The sequence below is a fragment of the Solenopsis invicta genome, chromosome 5 (genome assembly GCF_016802725.1).
Source record: "Solenopsis invicta isolate M01_SB chromosome 5, UNIL_Sinv_3.0, whole genome shotgun sequence".
NCBI classification, from domain to species: Eukaryota; Metazoa; Arthropoda; class Insecta; order Hymenoptera; family Formicidae; genus Solenopsis; species Solenopsis invicta.
Window position 1 is genome coordinate 25,157,472 of NC_052668.1, and position 15,765 is coordinate 25,173,236.

Below are 15,765 nucleotides of genomic sequence, written 5' to 3' on the forward strand. Positions count from 1 at the left end.
CCCAACGTTATCATAATTTTTAATAATTACTTATATACCTTAGTTAATATTTTGCAAGCAAATTATTGTGGCTTGCAAGATCACCATTTTTTTACCGTATTAATTCTTTTACAGAGTACACTCTCTAAGACCCTGCGCACAATAGAGAAATATTTATAGATATTAGGAATAAGAATTAAAATTTTAGAGTCAATTTCTTCAATGAATATTGAATGTAACGCACAATGAATATTAATAAGATATAACACAAATGTGTTATACGAAACACAACGTAACTTATTATTTTTCTATAGTGTTTATCAAGGAAATTGATTCTACAATTCTAATGCCTATTTTCTCCATTGTGCGCATTGTGAGTCTAAATCTCGTAGAGTAAAAAATCATATGAAAAACAACACAAGCTCAATTTTCACTCCGTAGAAATAAATATTTATTTTACAAGAGTGAATTTTTATTTTTATTAGAGTGACAAATCACTCGAAAAATTGCACAGGCTCAATTTTCACTTTTGTATAATGAAGTATCACTCTACGAGATTTAGAGAATAAAATAAATTCCAGAAATTTATTTGAAACGGAATCTATTTTATATTTTATATTTTCAGTGAGTCGATTTAGTTTATCGTAAGTTTTATTTTAAATGAGTTATTTTGAGTTAGAGTAAAGTTTCAGTTTATAAGGTTCAAAAAGCATATGTTCTCTTTTTGAATCGAAATCTTTTGACCTTTTTTCTTACTTTTCTCGTGCTCTTTCCCTGTTTTTAATTTCATTCGAACAAATTGCGATCGGCTTGCCCTATGACCGATTACAGTGCAGCAAAAAAGAACAACTTTAGATTACTCGTAAATTCATGTTGATAAAATTCTTAAGAAAGAGTGTTTCAATAAACTCATTGCTACATCAGTAATTGATAATATTTCATACTGACAACTAACTAGTTTATTGAAACACTTTTTCTTAATGGAAGAAACTCGTTACGATAAACAGCACAATTCAGGCCAAATTTTAATTTTTGATTCCCCTTTTCCCTCTTGCTTGACTGATCTTCCTCGTTATACTTTTATTTTCTGTAGTCGAGCAATCTAGTCGCTCTACTAGTTGAAATCATTAATGGCCTTCGAAAGACTCTCCAGAATTTCCTCTTTCCGCAGCAGTTAAATAAAAGAAACATTGGCAGCGGGAAATTTCTATTAGGTATATAATTTAATTGAATTACGTAAAAATACATGAAACAAGAGTGAAATTTTATTTTAGAGCACTGACTTATTAGGTATACATCACGTCGCGATTTTCCATAAAAGTACGAAGCAACACGAAACGTGTTTGTTATATGCTTTACAATGGAAAAGAAGATTTCCACTGTACAACTAACGCTAGCATAAATGCTTCACAAATAGTAATAGTATCATAACTACAGATAACAAAGTTAGCAAAAACGGTCTAAGTCTTGCAAGTTGAGTAAATGGCTAGGAAGCGAAACCCGAGACATACGAGAAAGAAGTAAAGAGAAAAGCAGGATTGTGGTAGATTACAAGGTTACATCTACATACGTGTATTATTTACGTTTTGTTCACGTTATGCTTACATGAATCGTGTAGGCATAGGCAATACAAGTAATGCAAACTATTATAAATTGGATAATACAATAAAAAGAAAAAAGTAATCAAATGTTATTATATCTGAGAATATTGATAAAATAAAAATACATAATATATATTATATATTACAAATAAAAAAATGGAATATATGGAATTTCTGATTATATCTGAATATTGAGTGATTCCTAGATTATTATTTATACAGATGATTTATACACGCAAATCATAGTTTACACAATTTAAATTGTATATACAATTAATAATATAGATTATTTAGATTTAAAACAAATACAATTATAAAAAGGACAGATTGACCCATAAGAACCGATGCTAGAATTTTTGTACTATTTTCAACTTTATTGAAGTGAAAGGCTTTTATCTCGAATCGAAATTTAGACGTAACACAATACCACTGTGACAATACGTAGCGCAAACATTTCGACTAACAATTCGAATCCTCTTCAGGGCAAAATTTACAAAAATCATCGGTATACAATGAAACATTCTTATATTACATTAAGTGCACTTAAGAGGATGCTAAAGCAAATTAGTAAAAAATATCTAAAATAACTTTGTAAAATTTCAATTTTTTTTATACAATAAAAGTGCGTACAGAAATAAAGAGAATAAAAGGACGATTTTGTAATAACGAAAACATTTTTTAAATATATATAAATTTTTAAAAATTAAAAAAGAATTTGTTGTTAGTATAAAATTGAAAACAGAGGGATTGTGAGTCGAAATGTTTACGCTACATATTTATTGTATCACACAGTCATTTGAAATAAACGTCCTTTACAATCGTTCAATTCAATAAAGTTGAAAATAGCACAGACAAATCTAGTGCCACAGCCTTTACAGGTCAGTCTATTCATTTTATAATTTCATCTGATTCATTTATTATTTAGAACTTTTAATTGTACAAATATTTTATTTATATTTTACGTCCAATCCTGGAGAATAAAAATCGCTGCGAGATTGCGAAATAGCATCGATGGATATCACGATGTGGGCGAAGTTGCCCGATGAGTGAAAGAAGCAACGATAGAGCGAGTATATCGAAATGAGAGAGGAGAAACGGACAACTTCATCCCGGCAGGGAGTTTCAAAAATAAAAGGCAACGACCCACTAAAGATATATTTTGGTGCGGCGGAGCGAGAGCGTAAAGATCTCGCGCATTATGCAGTTATGCTCATAAGATCGTCCTTGCCGTTTCTTTCGCGAATAACACGGAGGGCCAAGGAACCGGACGAAGGATATCGTCCTCGTGCCTCTCTCGCGAAATGCTCCTCTGGATAATTAAACGTCAGCGTCGATGTGCCGGCGAACGTTCCCGGCCGGTTCCCGCAACCGGGAGGTATAACACCCCTCCGACCGACGCGACGGTGAATGCGGAATTCGCGCCGTCGCGACGTTGCCAAACCTCCAGCGTCCGTCGGTGTTGGAATTCACGTGTTGCTACGCGACATCGTCGCGCGGCCGACGAGCGTGTGCGCGCGATTACGGCAACGTCGTCGTCGACGCGTTTCCACCGCACCGTTATCGACCGTGGCGCGGGCGTTGCGGATCGCGGCCGACGAAATCGACGCCACCGGGATCAGACGCGAGCAGCAACGCGTCATACCTCTCGATGCCCTCGTCATATCCGGAAGAGACTGCATCGTTACAAATTTTAATTTGACTAGCCAACTTGATTTAGGAATTTCCAATGAAAAACTTAATCTTTACAATACAATATAATAAAAAACGGCATTTTACAAACACGAGTATACCCTAAAAGCACATAATATCGAACGAATATCGTGATATTTTGGAAATATACGCACGATATCGCGATATTGTACGAATGATATCTAGAATGATTGTTCGTATGATATCTAGAATATTCAAGAATATTCATATGATGACTTGTTATGATATCCGAGGCTGTTAGAATATCCAAGTCAGAGAGAAGAGAGAGACAGCCAATTTTCCACTTATTTATAGTAGTTTGAAAAGTCTCTAAAAATTCATCAATATATTTTCACATTCTTAGAACGAATGTCTTGTATATCATTTTGGAAAAATAAAACGCAGTATAATTTAAGTATCTTTATATTTCAAGAAATTTTTATGGATAGAAGATAATGAGAATTTGTAATAGTTTGAAAATTTTTCTAAAAATTCATCATGTGTTTTCAAATTTTTAGAACAAATGTCTGTACGTCATTTCAAAAAAATAAAATACAGTATAATTTAAGTGTATTTAAAATTTCAAAAAATTTCTAGAAATAGAAGTCAATGAGAAGTACAAAAAAAATGTTTATAGGATAAGAGATAAAACTAATCATATTATTTCGTATTTTTCTTAAAAAAATGGGTAAGGAAAGAAGCAAGATAATACGATCAGTTAAAAGTTTTGCAGAGTTAGTAATTTTTTAAGTTCAATTGACAGAAAATAAGACGGGCCTTTACTGTTCGTTTGTCAAAAAGAAATCGTCCATGAACTTTTCCGTTTAAAAATCGTTTAAAAATGCGGTACGAAATTACGACGTAATGTCGCGTCTTAACAAAGTTTGGAAAGAGAGACGAAAGGTCGTTTCACGCGCGGCATATTTCGATAGCGTAACGTTTGCGGAAGCTCGTCGGAAAGTTGATACATGAGTCGAGCGGGACTCGTCTGACGTTTCACGTGCGAATGCCGTGACAAATGGGACTTCCGCGCGCACGAATGTGTGAATCGAAATATAAATAATACAATGCGACACGGCCGCATAAGCGTAAGTAGGACTTTGAGCGCAATTACGAGAGGATTACAAGGGATTGTAAGTGCCCATTAGCCGCTTATTCGAACGTAGGAACGATTCGTCGTGAGTCGCGCGCATTGATCCGCCGTCCAATGAGGCGCGGGCATTCGTATCGTCCGATGCGTTTCTTGCATCACGCATGTCAAGTTCGAGGAGTGTATACCTTCGACTTTGCGCCGTTCTTGAACTTCAAATTAACCTGAGGAGAAGGTGATTTTATTATGGGCAGTCATTTTATATAACAGCATTGTTAAAAATCAATATTTTATATTGAAACTTAACGATTACATTCTAAAAAGTATTGTTTAATTATTGTTTTTTTATTTTTTTATTATAATAGATTGTAGATTTAAAATTCTGAAATATTTATTACACTGAAAATTAATTATAAAAATATAGTGATTAGCCATAATTTGGATCGAAGGAAACAAGAGTGGTATTATGTCCCACTATAAAAATAAAGTTAAAAAATTGGTATTGTTTAAAACAGATATAGTATTTTATTATATTATAGTGATCGTGACGCAGAGCCATACGTCTGCTCTCTGTGTCGAAGATCCGGGTTCAAATCCCACTGATCAGAATCCATCTGATTTTATTCGATTGCTATCTCTCAGAAAGCAATGGCAAATTATCGAGAATATTTTGCCAAGTATTTATCACGTGAACTATGAGGTATTTATCACGTGATTATAATAAAGCTGTGTTCAGGCATATTTACCCGAGTGCACCCACATATTTTTTTTATCTTCGTTTAACTTTCAGTAAACAATGAGGATAAAATGTTTCTGAATGCAATAAACCTATAGAGTGACAATCGATTTATCGAAGAATTATTTCGACATAAAAAATCTCAATATTAGCACGCTTCAGATGATTGCAACAATGCTATTGTTTAACTTTGCATAATTCGAAATGTGTACGATCGAATAAAAAATTGAAAAACCAAACACTCGAGTGTACATGCATTCGTGTGACAATACGCTCAAGTTTGAAAAGAATGAGGAAGGATGTGTAATTAAATGTTAAAATGTATTTTGAAAAAATTTTTCAATGTAGTAGAACTAGTAGATAAAAATTGTCGGCTATTGGCATATTAGCGTCATTACATACTAGGGCAAGTTATTAAGTAAATTTAGTAAATGATTTCATAAGTAATTATTAAAATTTGTCATCTAATAACGGAGATAATACGAGAGACCATAATGAACCTATTCGACCTATACCACCTTTTCCTCTTATATCTGAGAACGAGTGACGCCGCCTCACGCTTCGCGTGACCGGAAGTGCATTAGTTATTAATATTATTCGCGATTCCCATAATTGTAAACTTTGTTATCGCGCGCGATACAGATTATGTGAGTTGCAGATAAGCGTAACAAACTTAAACGTGATTCACGTGCCGGCGTTTATTTTACAAACAATGTAGACATTAAGAATTTTTCGTACATGCTTACGAAAGATATTACACATTTTTCCGCGAACAATGAAAGAAATTGCTTATGCGAATAAACAAAAATTCACAATCAGTCACTTTCGTTTAAACGGTTATATTGTTTAAACACTTTGAACGATTTGTATATATTCATGAATAGTTTCTTTATGATCAAAACTAGAATCGCGAAATTTAAGAATTATGGTCAAAAGAGTATTAGAGAACACGCAAAAATTAATGATTTGAAACAGCTTTTTTATGTGCAACTTTAAGCAAAACTGTCGCCCGAAAATTGCAGTCAAATTGCTCGTGATACTTTCGGTTAGCATCGTTGAAATTCAGAGTTGGGTAGGAACTAGTTAAAAAGTTAAATACTGAAGTTAGAAAGTTATCAACTTTCAACTTAATTTTGATGCTTTATTTTTTAACTTCAACTAATTATTTTTGAAACACATAAACTATAATTTATTTTTTCTTAAGTTTAAGAAAAATTTATTTAATAAAAGAAAAAAATTATAAAAGAAAAATGTTCACATAAAATATATTTTTTTATTTTATGTAAATTTAGAAATATTAATTATTCAAATACTTACAAATTTCATATCAACTCATTCATAAAATATTAAATTTGATAATTCTGTTATAATTGTTTTGAATAATCTAATTTAAAAATTCCCTAAAAATTTTTAATTTAATACGAATATTTGTCAAAATTAACTTTTAATTTAACTTAACCTTACCGTAACTTTTAACGTAACTAAATTAATTTTATAAGTCATTGATTTAACCTTGATTTAGGTAAAAAACATATTGACTAATTCAATATTAAAATTATATGCGAAGATAATAATAAATAGCGATTGTGAAATCAACAACATACATGTGTGTCAACATGTAACGCACTTTGGTAACTTTATTACGTAATTGATGTATTATAAATTTATTCCAAAAATAAATGGTCTAATTGACTTGATCCGTGTATTCTTCTAATTCCTCCCTCCAACACTCATCACGTGCGCGCAAGGCCATAAAGCAAATTAAGAATTAGTGTGTATCAGTGTATCACAAGACTCGCCAAGCAGGACGCAAGTTGCGCAAGCAGGACGCGGGAACGGCAGGAATAGGATTCGCAGCTGCGAATAAATTTCGAGGAGGGGGAAGCTCTGGGTGGGAGTGAGACGGGGAAGTTTTATACTTGGTGGTGGGAGGGCGCGAAAGGACCGAAAGGGAAGAGAGAACGAGGTTCGAAGGGCTAAGAGAGACGGAACTAGTTAACGAGAGAAGGGAGGGAAGGGCGTCTCCTAGCAAGGGAGAAGAAGGAAGTGCAGTGAGAGGGAGCGCGACCCCCCGGTGTGTATCGATAGCGGAACAAGCGAGCGACGAGGTTGCGAGCGGGTGTGGGACGAGGAAGGAAAGATAAAGATAGAAAGAGAAAGATAGTTAGAAGGAGAGAGGCAGAGATGAATCCGGCCCGGGGAGGCAAGTTTTCGCGCTCGACGGCCGACGCTCCTCATCCTAACGTTCCCCTGTTCAGTTCTCGTAATTGCGTCGATCGACTAGGAGGTGTTCAGTGGTCTCTCACGTCTGCCAGCTTGTAATCGACTGACGTTCTCTGTATCTCTTTCCTCGTTCTCCACGTGTTTTACCTGAGCCGAACACCATCATCATGTCGAGCGAGTTCCTCGGAAAACGTTACAAGCTCTTCAGCAGCAAGAACTTCGACGAGTTCATGATTGCGCTTGGTACGTAAACGATCATCGCTCTTGGCACCACTTCGGCCGTTCAAAGTGCATCGGAAATGTTAATTTAGAATGCGTGTGTGGAAAGCTTGGATAGGACGTGCGACTGTCAAGTAGTTTCTCTCTCTCTCTGACTAAAATCCCTGCGATCGATAGTAGACGCTGTTTTAGGCTCAAAACCGACGTCGATTCGCTCAACATTTTTACCTGGCCACGTGTCGCTGGATCTACCTACTTAGCAGGCCATCGTTTAAGAATTCCATTCGCTGCTAAAACTCTTTTTCATTACGTTATGCAGTCTCTTTCACGGATCTCTTTTGTGCCGCCTCTGGCGGATATCGAATGTTACACAATAATTTAACAGGTTTCTTCCTTTGTCATTTTCTATCGCAGTTTCCTGAAGACCTTGGATTATATCACTCTGGGCTTCGTTAGATTAACCGCGAATGCCTCATTACGTTAAATGCGATAAAATTGCACGGTTCTATTCATGATAAATTTTAGAAGGAAAAACAGTACAATTGTCCTATTTGATAAGGAACGAGATAAGGCTCTCTTTAGACGGATGTATCATTCAGATTGCCGCGGTATATTTTTATGCGTACGCACTTTAATATGCATATAATTTGTATAACATTTTTGTTTTTTATACAGTCAAATGCATTTCTTTATAAAAAATATAGAAAACAAATTGTTCAACTTTTTGTTTTTTCGCTGCAAGAATTCCTATCGAAGCATAAAATAATGTAAAAATGTGATAATATTTAGGTACGTCTTTGTTAAATTAATAATTTTCCCATTACCATAAGTAACGCAACACCTTGCACCGGTACTGTATTTATTTACATGTGTATATGTTTTATATGTGTGCGTTCTAATTCACATTATTATACGACACTTGAAATTATGAATTCCATTAGTGTCTAGGATGTGAATTTTGACGCAAATTATACATTGTTGAAAAATCGCTTTTAATAATCTCGTTCACACAGCACTCTGGCAGCGTAAATATTTGATGAATCTCTTCAAGTCTACTATTATAGGGAAGATAGATTATTGAGAAATCGTTAGGGACGCTATATGTATGTAATAAAAGGTAAATGTGTTCCCAGTAATTGGACACGTTCTATATCCGAACACTTGCAGAAAAACTTATCACATTATTATTATCAAATTAATATCAATTTTTTTTCATTGCATTAAAATTTAATTGTAATCTTTAAATGTTCAAGATTATAATTAAATGTTGATAAAAATACTTGAGATTGATAAGCGCTTTCGTGTGTCCAGATAAGAGTACGCGAGAGAAAAAAAATACTTGAATCAACAACATCAGCCTAATCGGAAATATCTTGTTAATTCAATAACAATATTAATAAAACAAAAAGATTGAAAACAAAGACAATTGAATGAATAAACTTTAGACGAATCAGCAACATATATGAAGTGACAACCCGTGATCCGATGTCCAATTGAATCGAATTGCGTTTTATTCATATTACAGTTTTTTTTTTCAGTATTATGTCCAGGCCGTTTACCTTGGACGAACGATAACAAGACCGTAAAACGCAACAAGAATCGGGCAACGTATCGGCGCCGTGAGATGTAAATTGCTCTCTTACAAAACAGCGGATGATCACTCGCATTACGGCGAGCCGTATTATTATCGTGATGAGATCTGTCGTTAACTTCGTTTGTACGTTCCGTGTTCCGTGGCCGCTCGCGTGGCCGGGACCGGCGTCATCGGCAATTTCGCGTGCGTGCACGGAACGTGAACAAATACGCGCACGTGACTAATATACGGAAGGTGCGTGTGAAGAGTTGCGGAGTAAACATCAGAGGGGCTCTCGTCGCCTCGCTCATTCATGGAACTTCGGGGAAATCGTGCTTCGCAGAATAGAAATAGAGTACAAAGAAGAATAATACCGATATTTACTGAGAAGAAAAATTTGACGAAAAAGTAAAATTTTTAGCTCGACATGTTCAATTAAATATCAAGTTGATTTAGTCGATTAAATCTTGATTAAAAACTTTGAACGGTTAACATAAATAAACTATATCCTTTTTTTAGGCGCAACTAAATAATTTTGAATCAATGTTCAGTTGAACGTATCGGACTAAGTATTTTAGTTTCTCAACACAAAATTTTTGTCTCGACTGTATAAAAAATTTGTGCAAACAGTCGCGGGAGAATCCTATAATTTCGCTGTATTTTCACGCTGGTTCGCGCGAAAAGTCACCTGAAAGTGCAAATTCGAGATAGGTAAGCTTCCGCTATCGCCTACCGCATACACGTCGACTTAATTAGCCGCTAAACTCGATTGTGCATCAGCGAAATATCAATGAAGCCCGAGGCATTAATCAATTTTAATACGTTAAATTACGCCCCCTCGCCTCTTCTCGTGCAACGACCTGACCTCGATCTTAATTCCGACCGTGCACCGTGGACCGCCTGATTGCGGTCTAATTTAACACTTGAATTAATTCATCAACAGAATTAATAAATTCCATAATTGTCAGTCGAATCACGCGAGCGCGCGTCCGGCGTACGTGCCGGTACGAAATTCGCAAGATTCGGCTTATCAATCGTGCGTGATTTTTTTTTGTAATCAAAAAACCGCGTTAAATTTCGTACCTGATGGAAGCAGAGATACCTTTGAACACAAACACTTGTATCTTTATTTTTTAATTATTATCGAGGAAAAAAACCTATTGGTTTTATCGAGGCTGATAATTGTATGCGCTTATCTGATGATGTTTATTGACTTCAGATATACTAAAGATAATGTTGCATGTAATTTCCACTGCACATTTCTTTTTTTTTGCAAACAAAATAATCTGTTGACGGATGGAGCAACGGACTAGCAAAAGCATTGCAAAATATTACAATGTTTCAGTAAAATTGCAGCAACGATAGAACTCGGTCTGCTTCAGAAATATTGATACAGAATGTTGCAGCAACATTAATGCAACGCGAGACGCAACCGCGTCTGTTGATATTAATCAGTGTTGGATAGTAACCAGTTAAAAAATTAAAACTTTTAACTTAATTTTAAATAATTGTTAACTTCAACTGGTTTATTTTTTGAAACACAAACTTATTCTTTCCTAAGTTAAAAAGTTATCTGCATAAGAAAGAAAACAATTATAAAAGAAAAAAATATATTTCCACATAAAAAAATATTTCTGTGTTCATAAACTTAATTAACAAATACAATGTTAAATCTATTCGATGATCCGTATTACAATTGAATAATTAACTTTATAAAACTACAATTTTCTAATTTAGTATATCATAAACAATGTTTCTTAAAATTAATTTTTCCTCTAATTTCAATTAATCTAATCTTAACGTAGGTTTTAACCGAGTTAGTTTTTTGTCCATATAACTTTTAACTAAATTTGATATGCTAATAATTTTAATTTTTACTTAGTTGCCCAACTCTGATTATTATATATATTCCTGCAACATTACGGATCAATATTTCTGAAACGGACATTTTACCATTTTTTACAACGTTGCAGCAATCTTTTGCTATGTTTTTTCCATGCTGTGTTGTATGGGGTTCCACTCTCCTCACCCGAGACGTCGTTACCTCATAACCCTCGGGGGGAGTCCGCCGGAAATTAAATAAGAGAGCAAGTCTAGACGCGCGCGTCGTCTTCCGACGCGTTACCGTCGCGATTATCGCGCGGAAAAAGTTGGCAGCGTCTGCCAACTTTTCCGAGAACGGTTGCCGTGCCGCCTTGACGGCGGTGAGATCGATAAGCGACACTTGCGTGACTCAAACGCAAACTTATAATTTTGTTATCACCTGGCGGCAAGATAAGGGTATCTTCGTTTTTTTTTTCTTTTTGAGGTCACGCGAAAGACGCGGTCGGGACAAGTTTGTCGTCAAGTGCAATCGCAAATCATTACGAGGCTCTGAAAAGGATGATAAAATTGTTTCTTCGATCTCACGGGTGATTGTTCTCATCATAACTTCACGATACTCGTGACTAATCGTGAATTTATTAACCAAATGAGCATTCATGTAATCGTTTACAAATCAGATGTCTGTCGCGGATAAACGTGTATTTTCCGTTAGGGATTGATGAGCACGATTGCTTTCGAAAGTCTCGACTGAATTGCATGTAAAATGAGAGTTGTCGCTCGTTCCATTCCAATAAAATTGCCAAGGAGTTGGAAAGTTTTTCCTTCAAATTTAAGTTTTGTTTTACTTGGTATTATCACGAAAAGTTTTTGAAAAAAAATAATACTATTATAGGGAGAATATATAATGTATATTTTTTGGGAGGATAAAAATATTATAGGTTTTTGTATTTTCCTCCCCTAAAGATTTTTCTAAACCTTTTCTCAATCTAAAAATAATAATAAACATCTGGGAAAAAAATCCTCCAACCTGGCAAAACTCTCTGTATTCCAATTTCATTATAAGCATGTTGCTGCAAACAAATTTTTACTTTGAGGGATTCCATTGAAAGAATTCGTCTCTTGTGAAAGCGGCAACATGCCATGTTTATTCATACGTCAACGTGATGTCATTCCGGGGTACATGATAATTCGCAAAGTCTATAAATAGCGCGAACGGGTGGGTCAAACTTCAAAGTTTACTTGTCTTGCTGCGGTTTCCAACGCGGAACCGGATTGCGCGCCACGATACACTCGTCCTACCTACGATATATAGTCAATCGGCAGAAGCAAGGCATGCAAACCGGCCGAGCCGCTACTCGCTAGTCAGTCCTGTTCACGCAGTCGTCGGTGATAGATCGAATCATGTCGTCGGAATTGTTAACCGGTATCCTGGGCAAGCGTTACAAGCTCCAATCGAGCGAAAAATTCGACGAATATATGAAAGCCTTAGGTGAGACGGGGTGCACGTAATTTTTTTTTTTTTTTTTTTTTTTTTTTTTTATATAGAAAATATCCTGGTTGACAGATCTGAAGAACTTCACGCGGAAAGAACAGTTTTGCGGAAGTATTTGAAACTAGTTTTATTTGATCATCAAAATAACTTGTTTACTTACTACGCTTGAATTTGTCCATTATTTAGCGATTCAACAACAATTATTTTTAGATCTGTATGTGGTTAAATGTGTAGATACTTCAGTAAAAGCTTTTTTTCCGCGCATGTACACTGAGAAAAAAAAGTTAACTTGACTAAATTTTTCATTTAACTTAAATACATGAAATATTTGAACTGAAGAAAAAATTCAATCAAATTGAAAAATTTTGTTAAATCAACAACTTTTTTCTCAGTGTATTTATTTTTATAAATATGTTTTGGACCGATAGTGTAACAACACAACATTTATTTCTATTTTGCATGTGAATTTTTTAAACCAGGAATTGATTTTTTCCGGAAAAATGTCGGCTCGGCCGATATGAAGCAACGTGTGTTTCCCGGGAGATAAGCTTTAGAAGTGCCGGCAGATAAAATATTCATTTCCTTTTAACTTCAAGTGGACTATAGAAACATAATTTAAAAGGCTATCCAATCGACACTGGCGCATCATAGTGTGTGCTAATTTCTGTGATTTTATTTCCATTTTTCTTGGGATACTCGTGTCTAATCTGTTAGCGAATTTAAGTGCTTGCAGGCTTGCGAGCATGTAGAAAGAGTTCTGATACGTTTCTCTTTTAAGGATAACTCGCAATTAGATTGCGAAGTATAAATGTTTCTGCGAGAGGAGCCATCTGCGTGCCATAAATACATCTGGTCGATTAGAATTTCATATAGGACCGATAAAGAAACTTAGACAATTTTAAAGCAGCTTTCGCCTTCTTTCAGGCGTCGGCATGGTGACGCGTAAAATGGGCAGCACCGTCAGTCCCGTCGTCGAGCTGACAGAGAAGGACGGGATGTACACCCTAAAGACGACCAGCCCCTTCAAAAACACCGAAATAAAGTTCAAGCTTGGCGAGGAGTTCGATGAGGAGACTGCGGACGGCAGGAAGGTGAAGAGCGTCTGTACTTTGGAGGGTAACAAACTTATACAGGAACAAAAGGGTGAAAAGAACACCACGATCGAGAGGGAATTCACGCCCACGGAGATGACTGCGGTAAGCACTTTTTTCCCGAAAGTTCCTATGGATTATCTTGATCGGATATTATCTGTCATCCACGCGCGATAAAGACGATTAAGGCAAAATGCTTACTCTCTAAATCGGAATCGGTTTGTTTATTCACTGAAAGACACTGAGAATAGCCTAATTTCAATACTATATAATTACACGGAAAGGACAATTTTGCTGAAATACAAATCTAAACAATCTAAAAATAATTATGGTTGAACCATTAAAAAATTTATGTTGAATGTATAAACTGATTACTAGAATGTCAGAATTTTTTAAAATAAAAGTATCGTCATGCTGAACGTCTTACATAATTATTTGGATAGTTCAACATAAAATTATTTTCTGATCTGTATCTGTAGCTAAATTTTTAGATACTACAATAAAATTGTTTTTTTCCGTATATAATCAGTGATTTTGCGATCAGCGAGTGTAACCCCCCCCCCCCCTCCCTCTCTCTTAAGCGAAATTACTGAAAGACGGCGAATAATCATAGTTATAAGCATAGTACTGCAAATAAGTAAGATTTTACTGATTCAGATTTAGAGAATATGTGATACATGTAAATATAACTTATATTTATGCAGAGTTAGCTAAATTAATATTTTTTTAACTGAATAAAATTAAAAAGTTAATAACTTATAAGAATTAATTTAGTTACATTAAATTCTTTATCTGCAAATCAATTATATTCATCGACGGAGTTGTATGGCTGTTTATTATTAACGCTATTGAAAGTTAGTAACAAGGTAAGGCTGACCTTCAGCCTGAGGTAAATATTAAGCAAAGAATATCTCACGATGCTATATATCTTTCTTATGTAATAAATTTGCGAAGATTATTGGCAAACTTGTATTTGTTTCTCCAGGAAAAAAACTGGAAACATTAACATCGACACACATGATGTGGCGTATACAATAGTAGATTTTAAACACACGCTTTAATGTTCGCCATAACGAAGGAAATTAACGATAACGAAAATTGTGCCTTAAAAGAATTGTTTTCTTCCATGGTTATATTTCTCTAAAGTGAGCAGTTTTCATTATTATTTTCACGTGATGTGATCGCTTTAATAAATGCTCCAGCCGGCTTGTGAACTCGGACGATACGTAACAGAACATGAGTTATAGGAATGACGTGGTTAATCGTGCTACATTTATCACTCGTGCGTGCATCCTTCCTCTCTAAACACTTGAACTTTGATTCGGCTGATGCGGGCGCAGGAGTTACCCGATTAAAGTACAAAAGCTATGTGGAGGAACGCTGCACGCCGAGGGAGATCGTTGCACGAGCGGCTAATGTTATAATGATTCGTCAAATGTCCGGCCAATTATCGCGTGCGCTCCTCCTGTTCGTGACACGTACAATTCTACAGCACCGAGCTCCGAAACGGTGCCAATAAAGATCCATTGATCCGTCTGGCGATACGTGTTAATACCGTGAGACACCGGCGCAGGAATAATTCCCGCACTCTTTCTCTCTACCTACTTACAGAAACAACCATTAATAATTCCGAGAGATTACCGTTACGGCGGAGGTCTCTATTGCTATCAAATATTAAACTGGTTTTACCTATACCTATGCTATTTCTGTGTTGCAGATCATGAAGGTCGATGACATAGTCTGCACAAGGGTATACAAGCTTCAGGAATAGGGGTCCAGTTACCGAAGTCTTAAGGAGTGCACAACCTTACACAGATGCTTCTAAAAGCGTTCTCGGAACACAATATAAATTATCCTTTGAAATCTCTACTTGAGCGTAAATAAAATATATATTATAATAAGCTACATGTTGTAAAAAATTCATGTCGAAGCGTAACTTAAAGATTGCAGAATATATGTTTTTTTTTTATGGAATTAAAACTCGCATATTTGATACATGTACGCATCCGTGAAGTGGATATATTGAATGGCAACCAAAGCATAAATTAGCCATCTGTTGTGTGCACATTTTCTATTTATGTATATTACGTATTACGTAATGTTGTACGTAATACTGTCAGCGAATTATGTTCCACGTACAGCAGTTGCTGTATAATCTTCTACGAATGTTTGCTTTTTTCTACGAATAATAATGACTATGGAAATATATCTGTGTTTTTGTTAAGTTTCCTAATTTTTTTTTAAACAC

The 15,765-nt window shown here is 35.4% G+C and overlaps 1 protein-coding gene across 2 annotated transcripts; it reads left to right on the forward strand.

The window, feature by feature from the left end:
- Positions 1 to 7,178: 7,178 nt before the first annotated feature.
- LOC105195269 (probable fatty acid-binding protein) lies at positions 7,179 to 15,723 on the forward strand. Of its 2 annotated transcripts, none has more exons than XM_011160635.3 (3): positions 7,179 to 7,561; positions 13,351 to 13,622; positions 15,235 to 15,723. In XM_011160635.3, the coding sequence occupies exons 1-3, from the start codon at positions 7,486 to 7,488 to the stop codon at positions 15,286 to 15,288; spliced, it is 402 nt and encodes a 133-aa protein (XP_011158937.1). In that variant the 5' UTR covers positions 7,179 to 7,485; the 3' UTR covers positions 15,289 to 15,723. The 2 variants fall into 2 exon arrangements, with proteins under 2 accessions (XP_011158937.1, XP_011158936.1); XM_011160634.3 differs by lacking the exon at positions 7,179 to 7,561 and adding an exon at positions 12,217 to 12,423.
- Positions 15,724 to 15,765: the final 42 nt, after the last annotated feature.